Source organism: Folsomia candida, unplaced genomic scaffold (assembly GCF_002217175.1).
Source record: "Folsomia candida strain VU population unplaced genomic scaffold, ASM221717v1 Fcan01_Sc013, whole genome shotgun sequence".
NCBI lineage: Eukaryota > Metazoa > Arthropoda > Collembola > Entomobryomorpha > Isotomidae > Folsomia > Folsomia candida.
Window position 1 is genome coordinate 1,534,812 of NW_019091205.1, and position 8,699 is coordinate 1,543,510.

The following is an 8,699-nucleotide window of genomic DNA, read 5'->3' on the forward strand; positions in this document are numbered from 1 at the left end:
TAATGTGAGCTCAACACCGCTTTCGAGTAGAAAGTAGAACTTGATGTTTCTTCATCCTCTTAATAAGAATGTCATTAAAGAAATCTTTATTATGTAAGTATGCAGTTCATACTATGAACCCAGTAAACTTTTCAAGTTAGATTTAATTCTATTTTAATGAAGCTATTTACCATCAGGGTAGATAGGAAGATGCACATATTTTATCAGTATACTTACATATGTATGTGCATACATAGTTTGGAAAATTAAAAAGTAATTGCCTGTGGTCAGTATTGGGCAGTTCCATTCGTAATTAGTTGATTAAAAAAAGGTCATTAGTTATCAGAAAAAGCTTGCATAAAAGAAGAGACCGACCTGGTGTTTAGACACATATTTATTTTCCTGAATATTTCTTTGGTGATGCAAGTTGCATAATAAGTAAATATTGGCTAGATGGAACCCTGGAAATTTTTATTGCTCTCGTTTTCGATAATATTTTCCGTTCAAGGACAATATGTCAAAACTCCGTATGAAACAAATAACCCAAACGGAGCCGTGGATACGTTTGATTTCATAATTGGTTAGAATATAAATCATTGTAAATATTTAAGTACAATTTTCATAAGTTTTTGCTTGATGAAAATTTCCAGTTGGAGGTGGACCGACAGGGATTATACTAGCGACAAGACTGGCAGAACATAAGAGCAATTTTTCTGGTGAGATCTTGTATCAATTTTTTTAGATTAAATTGTTTCTTGACATTTCTGTGAAAATGATTTTTTGTTCGTCTCATCTTCAGTCTTGCTCTTGGAAGCTGGTCCCGATCCAAGTATTAACACGACAATTCCTCTGTATGAGAGTCTTCCGTTGGGACATTCAGAGACTGATTGGCAATTTACAACCGTTCCTCAGAAGAATTCAACGTTCGGAACGCAGGACAGGGTACAGCATAAATATATATTGTTAGAATTCTGGTGTGTACAGTCAGGCAGGTGTTGATTTCGCTGTGTTAAATTTGGTACCACTTTGTATCTAAATTGTATCTGTCCTTAAAAATCTGCCATCGATATGATAAAACTTCAATTAGTACACCGTATTTACTTACCAATTTCAATACCACCGTTGTAGAGTCATGAATGAATAGCAGCTGGTATTATTTTTATACTGGATTTATAAGAGTATGAATTCAGGTTAGAGTTTTCTTTAAATTTGCAGAAAATTCGAATCGGTCAAGGTAAAGAACTCGGAGGTTCGACCGCACACAATGGGATGATCTGGATTCGAGGAAATTATCGAGATTATGACAAATGGGCTGAATTAACGGGAGACGATAGTTGGAGTTACGATTCGCTGTTACCCTATTTTAAGAAAATTGAACATTATCGGGGAACTCTGCAACCTTGTAAGAAAACCAAAATTATTCCAAGATACATATGAGCAAGCATGTGCAAATATTTTGCAATGCAGGTTCAATTAATTCGAGTCCATGCATGACCACAATTTAAATAGCAAATACAAGATATGCAAGAATTATTTTTTCCAAATCATGTGCATAATTAAGATTATTCTAATTTCTGACAGCTGACGAACGTGGATTAACGGGACCACTCGAAATTACTGAGCAGACCTCGTACTCTCCACTCTGGAAGGAATGGGTCGAAACGGGAAAATCTTTAAAGTTTAACCTTACCGATCCCAACACCAGAAATCAGCAGTCCGGATTTTACCATACACAAGTCAATATTGGAAGCGTGAGGGCTGAGAGAAGTTCGATTTATGAAAAGTATCTGTTGCCAAATTTGTGGAGACCGAATCTAATTGTACTCCGGCACGCCTACGTCTTGAAGGTATCGGATTGTATTTTTCATATTTGACTACAACATTTAGCAAATTAGATCCCATTTCCGGATCTATCATGTATAGTAAACATTCGTATAATCCGATTGGATAACCATCACGACTGATTCCCTATTTCAGGTAAATTTCGAGCCAAACCCGCACGGAACAATTACCGCAACGTCCGTCACGTTTCTCCGACACTGGGAAAAAATCACTGTAAACGCTACCAAAGAAATCATTATCTCCGCCGGCAGTTTCAAGTCCCCTCAACTCCTCCAACTCTCCGGGATCGGTGACGCCAAACATTTAATCAGTGTCGGTGTCAAGCCTGTCCTTGACCTGCCTGGCGTCGGTGCCGAGTTATGGGACCACCCAACCGTGATAGTTGGGCCCTTCATCGTAAACACGTCTCCAAGCAACATAACCTACCTACCAGATCGTGACCTAACGCCGGAAGCAGTCGCCGAGTATGCCGCTCAAACATACCTTTCACTTTCATTCATCTGACTGATTTTGGTAGCGAATGAAAATGAAATTCCTGTCATTTTAATGAAAATAGAATTTCTGTCATTTGAGTGAAATTGGCTGAAGGATTCCGTCATTTCAGATTAATGACTATGAATGAAGGGATTTTCCACTCTTTCCATGCTTCATCCTATGCTTAATACATAGGGAAGTAAGACATGAAGTCCGATGAAGTGAAATGAAATGAATTTGAACGATAATGACTGAAAATCTTCAGTTAGAAATTTCGATGACAGACTTTTGAATGAAAACTGAAATTTTGAACAGGTACGCCGCCAAAGGGAAAGGTCCCCTCAGTTCGTGCCTTTGGTCTGGCTACGGTCTATGGAGTACCACAGGGAACCATAGTTATCCGAACATTATCTACGAACAATGGGCCCAAGGCGGCAATGGTGTCAGCACGCTGCGAGGGGACTTATTAGCAGCCCCAATAATCGATAAGGAAGTTAAAGACGTTGACTCCGTCAGCGCGGTGGTCAGTCTAGGAGTACCGCATAGTTACGGCAGCGTCAAAATTGCAAGTGCAGATCCCTTCGAACAGCCCGACATTGATTTCAACTTTTTTACGGATCCGGACGGCAAAGACTTTGAGGATTTAGTCATCGCGACGAAATTTATTGTAAATTTTTATGAAGGGTCCAAATCCTATGGGAGATATGGAATGAAGCTTTTCGGAAAGAATTTTCCTGGCTGTACTCACTACGAGTTTAAGAGCGATGATTATTACAAGTGCTATGTAAAAATGGTATCATGTGAGTTTTCAATTTTTACATAATGCATGATTAGTTAGTAAAAGTTATGCCAAAGTTTGTCACAATTTTGGAAAAATTGTGCCAAGCTTTACACATGTTATGTTCATTTTCTCACCACAGCGAATGGAATTCACCCCTCAGGAACTTGTAAAATGGGAAAGAAGGAGGACCCTAAGGCCGTTCTGGACTCGCAGCTAAGGTTTGATAATTGAATATTTGAAATTTTTGGATAATTTTCCTTGAATTTTGAATTTTAATTTTCAGGGTGCTTGGCGTATCAAAGTTAAGAGTAGCGGATGCCTCCGTGATGCCACGCATAATCAACACGAATATTCAAATTGCCTGTATGACTATTGGGGAGAAGGTTTCAGACATGATTATCAGCGATTGGACAAAATAGAATTTTTTTTTGCTTGAGTTGTAACATGTATTTTGGAGGGTAAATATCGGCAAAATAAAAGAACACGGCTAGAATTGTACATTTTGCAAACAAAATCTGAAAAAAACAAAGTAAAAGGTTTGTTGTTATTTTCATACTGGACTGCTAAGATTGTGCGTTATACCAAAATGTATTTTGGTATGTAAGTTGCACAGATTCCTCCTACTTTCAAAATACTATCATGAATAACTAAAGTCATAAAATTAATACGCAGATTTTTCGTGAATATTAGAAAAGAATTATAAATATAATAACGTACTTGCATAGTTACTTATATTAAATTCTCAATGAAATTATTTATTTAATTATCATCATAAGAATTATGGAAGCACATGCATAAATAATTTTACGAATTAATGCATTAACTTTTAATATAATTCAAGGTAATTTGCAAGATTACAAACTCCGTGTAGCATTTTCAAGCGATCTTTTGTTCATTATAATAATTTCGAACGGATTCCCAGTCATGGAATGGACCTGGTTAAACACCCAGTCCGAGTAGGCCGGAGCATACGCATAAACGGCGGGAGTACTTGCATCACCACACAAACTGACGTCGCCCGTTTGGTGAGACGCAATTCCAATGAGGATATTCGGCAGGAAAATTAGTGGGCCGCCGGAGTCGCCCTTGATATATATTTTTTACAAATTACATAAATTCGCTAGTTCAAAATAATTAAGAACGTTTTTTAAAGAAAGACGCGTAGGGCATCCAAAATCTGTTCTTCTTATTTAAAACCAGTTTTCAGCTTACCCGAAACCCAGAATTTAAAAAAAACGATCTGAAGCACTCCAAATCCGATTTACCAAAAACCGGGTTTTCAAAATCTTCCGACTTTGGATGCCCTAGTCAAAACCTCATACCTTGCAAATGTCCCGCCCACCACCGCGAACCCCGCAACAGATTTGAATATCCTTTCGCAAATCGTCATCATAAACGTCAGTATTGCATCCATCGAATAATTGCAGTTGAACGGTCGTCGTTTGTAAAATTCTGGGATAGTTTTCTGGTTCCTCTTCGTTTTTGTCTAAGCCTGAAAGAATAGGATAAAATAATGTTGAGAAATAAGTTGCTTCATAAATATACAGAATACTCACCCCAACCAGCAACTGTTAATTCGGAAAACATTGGAACGGCATATTGCCCATTGGCGGGATCGTTCGGATCGGCAAGTACGGCAGGGGCGGTGCCAGGAATTTGTAATGCGTCTTGACAAAGCTGTAAAGAGTACAAATATGTTATCGGGAAATATAAAGCATAGAGTTGGGTTTGTGTATCCGATCCGACAATATCCGATCCGTCGGGGATAGGATCGGATTTTTTCCGGATCTCATTCGATTTCCGGGTAGATTATCCATGTTATGTGGAGGATAGTCCAGTCGGATCGGCTGACCACCATCCCGAATAAAGAAAGATGCTTCGTATTATTAAGCAAAATACGTATTTTTCGAACATTTAGCAAAAAACTAAATTTATGTCGGTCGACGTAATTCAATAGTTGAGAGGAACAAGACTACAAATTTCTGAAAATTAATATTTCAACTTTTAAAACCTTATATTACCCGGATAAGGATGATATCGTTGTACAACTCTTCGTCATCAAACTCGAAATGCAGAACGATTTGTGCAACACGAATAAATTGGGAACGTGTATCCCCTTGTGAGATAGCTCTAGATGTCGATCCTACTTTGACCAGGACTTTCTCCCAGTTTTGTGATTCGTGCAACCCATCGAAATACAGGCAGTGGCTGAAATACCAAATACATAAATATCTTGAAGGGCGTGCATAATTAAATTGTGGTTTAAATTGAAGCTTTCACTCCGTTCACTCTAAATAAAAATGAGTAAAATTTACTCAAGGTTGGGTAAAAAAGAGAATGACACAACCCAAGCGTAAAATTTGCCCAAAGTTGCGTAAATTTTTACACAACATTGAGTAAATTTTACTCATTTTTATTTAGAGTGTTGTTGTGCAGCTTCCGGCTCCAGACGTTGCAAACAGCTTTCGGTTATTTAGCAGAAGCAGAGATTTGTGGTAGCTTGTGGCTAAAATTTATCTAGAAGCCGACGCCGAAGGCGGTTAGAAGATGCGCATCTATGCCACACTTACGCTGCTGTTAAAACGAAATGCCCCGAAATCAGCACGGCGCCACAAATTTGTTCAAATTTGTCCCCTGAAAATGTGTCAATTTTTTGAAAAAATTCGTATTTTTTGATATGCAACTATTTCTAAATGTAATAATTTCAACTTGCTTAAAGGTCCATCCAAATCTGGTTTGAACTCGTAGAGCGCAACCATCCAGGGAAGTTCGCCATTGTGCGCGTCATGTCCCCCAATAATTCTGGCGGTCGCATTTAAATCTCGACGAGTGGGTGGCAAGGCTGTAAAAATATCGTCCAGAATGGCACCCATTGATCCAGAAGTGCAACTTGGATCAGTGGCGGGGTCCTGGGCGGCCACTAGAAAATGATGATTTCGAACACTGATATAGTTACGTAGGTATTGATTTCTTTGTATTATAGAGGATATTGCCTGGTTTTTAAATTAAGGTTTGGATAAGAGCTTACCTTTGCAGAACGGTATCAAGAAAAATTGTGCAAGTACGGGCAAAACCTGTAGCAAGCGAGCTGACTTCATTTTGATAAGTTTTTGTATACAAGTTAGAGTAAAGTGTTATCTCGCTGAAGGCAAGCAAAGGACTGAGTTCAAATTGTAAGAAAAGTCGAACTTTGTAGGAGAGAAGTTTAATTATAGTTTTTAAATGGGAAAGGAACAAACATTATTTCACGCGTGGGGAACGTTCAGAAAATCTGTAACACGGAGGGCGAGGGAGGGGTCGGCTATTGCGTTACCGGCCAACCTGTGCCACATGGTACAACGTGAGTGTAACCTGGTATGCCGATGAGAGTAAACACGTGACAAATTTTACCTTCCGTATTTTATGAACTTTCCCTTAATCAATCTAGAAGGAATTTAAGTTTTGGGAAATTTTTTTAAAAGTAGAGTGTCTAGACTTTTGTTTTACCCCCCGCCGATTTTTAGGGTAGATGTAACAACATTTCTTTCATGGATTTTCCTAAAAATAGTGAAGGGTACCCAGTGAACCCTGACCAGTAATATGTAGTTAAATTCGTTTATTTCATAAAGAATGAATAAGTTATTCATTCACTACATTAAGAAATTTATGAACAATGAGTTAATAACTTTTTTCAAGTTTTTAAATCCAATGAATTTTAAACGAAGAAATATGTATATTTTGGACGTATGACCTTAGCATCATCATGTTTGACTGCATTGTGTCACTCACAGTCTATCTATGTTCACACGAACATTCGGCGTGTTAAAGTTAATTGATCTGCATACGTAAATAAAGGACCCTTTCAAATGTTGATTTTTTAAAAGGGCATGAAAATGGAGACGATGTATTGATTGATTTTATTGTATTTACGAGTTGATTTTAACCATGAATGTTTCTACTTTAAGTTGAACTTGAGTTGCTAAGGAATTTTAAAGAGACCTAGGTACATATGTATGTAGATACCTGTATATCGAGTCGAGATGGGATAATTTTTGTACAAATCTGACATTGATTGACATTTTCAGTTTTTTTTTGTCTGACCTTTTCTATGATAGTTGAAAAATGAGTTCTAATTTAACTTTTCGTATGCACCATGATATGTTTTGATTACAAAGTGCAAACATTTTTCTGCAAGACTAATTTGCTAATTTTTTAATAGCCTTCAAAGTTGGCGAAAGTGGGGGCGGAATAGGCGGAGTGGGAGCGTGTTGAGATGGGGGCGGTCGTGCCCCTCACTATACGTACACTCATCGTCAATATGCACAACTAAACCAAACAAAAATTTGAGCTTACCTCTATGAAAATTAACTGGTTGATTTGATTTCATTCAATTGTCCGAATGAAAGTGGTTTTCGACGTAAAAATGATGAAAACACAAATTAATTGAGCAATAAGAACATTTTATGAAAGTCTCTCTGTCGCACATTTCCTTCTCGCAGTCATCAAAACTTATTGAAAATAATGTTTCTGCCACATTCTTAAACTCCACTCGGTCGCTTGTATAATTGCAGGCAAACCATGAATATTTAAGCATTGCTTCAAAAGCAACCGATTGAAACTGGTTGTAAATTAGCGATTGCATTTTAATAACATTTTGCCTTTTATGTAAATCTATCTTTATTGAATCAAGGACGACTTTCTCAAAAATCCTTCGGCGAAATATTTTATACTGTCTGAAAATATATTTGTCCAATGGTTGAATTAGGGATGTAGCTTTGGCAGGGATTTGAAATCGGATGCATTCTTCCGGAAGTGAGTCATATGTAAATTCATCAACTTGTCCAGCCCAGGAGTCGTAAATGAGCACAGCTTCGTTTTTATCCACATATGGGGCTACACAATCTTCAATCCATTTTTTCATGATCCTTCTGTCGAGCTTTCCCGACTTCGACACGACCAAGTAAATATTCTCTGGGACTTCAAGGTGTCTGCTAACTGTTGGACCTAAACATCCTTGCGGCTCTTGGAGGCAGATAAGGAGTTTTCCCACAAATTTTCCACTCATTGACACTAGTGGCATTACCGTATAGGAATGGGTGTTTGCATTATGCGAAACCAACAATCCAAGTGTATCTTTTTCTCCTTTGGTTGATAAAGTTCGCTTTGGGGAATACTCGTAGGTGAACCCTGACTGGTCAAAATTTAGGACAAAGTCAGCTTGAACACCAATTATTTTTTCTTTAACATGCTCAACAAATGCGCAGGCTTCTTCCTCGACATTGGCTTTGTTGGCATACTCGGCTTTAGTTAAATATTTGGTTATTTTACGAGACACAATTCTATGTTTAATCTTAAAATTTTGAACCCAAGTTGAACTAGCTTTAAATGACAAGGATAATTCTTTAGATTTAATTATTCCCCAGCGTTTTAAATCCACTTCACTAACGTGTATTAGAGATTCTCTTGCAAAATTAAATCTTTCGAGCACAAAATCTTCTAACTCTTTTAACTTCTCTAATTTCTTGCCATTCTGGTCGATGTACGTCTTCATCCGAGAAATTGTTGCATAAGTTGAGATTTTAGGGAAACGTCGTCTAGTTTGAAACAATTTATTTGACTTGACACTGTCATAAAACTTTACAAT

The 8,699-nt window shown here is 37.6% G+C and overlaps 2 protein-coding genes across 2 annotated transcripts; one reads left to right on the top strand and one right to left on the bottom strand.

The window, feature by feature from the left end:
- The first annotated feature begins 330 nt into the window (after positions 1 to 330).
- On the top strand, positions 331 to 3,588 carry LOC110855674 (oxygen-dependent choline dehydrogenase). The gene is made up of 9 exons (XM_022104085.2): positions 331 to 559; positions 630 to 695; positions 779 to 921; positions 1,195 to 1,381; positions 1,561 to 1,826; positions 1,957 to 2,285; positions 2,611 to 3,095; positions 3,216 to 3,294; positions 3,360 to 3,588. The coding sequence occupies exons 1-9, from the start codon at positions 433 to 435 to the stop codon at positions 3,493 to 3,495; spliced, it is 1,818 nt and encodes a 605-aa protein (XP_021959777.1). The 5' UTR covers positions 331 to 432; the 3' UTR covers positions 3,496 to 3,588.
- A 342-nt stretch (positions 3,589 to 3,930) lies between these two features.
- Positions 3,931 to 6,233, bottom strand: LOC118437488 (trypsin-1-like). Its single transcript, XM_035856515.1, has 7 exons — positions 6,105 to 6,233; positions 5,790 to 5,996; positions 5,647 to 5,710; positions 5,098 to 5,284; positions 4,633 to 4,753; positions 4,399 to 4,568; positions 3,931 to 4,161 (listed from the first exon to the last, which is right to left on the bottom strand). The coding sequence occupies exons 1-7, from the start codon at positions 6,172 to 6,174 to the stop codon at positions 3,931 to 3,933; spliced, it is 1,050 nt and encodes a 349-aa protein (XP_035712408.1). The 5' UTR covers positions 6,175 to 6,233.
- Between the last annotated feature and the right edge of the window lie 2,466 nt (positions 6,234 to 8,699).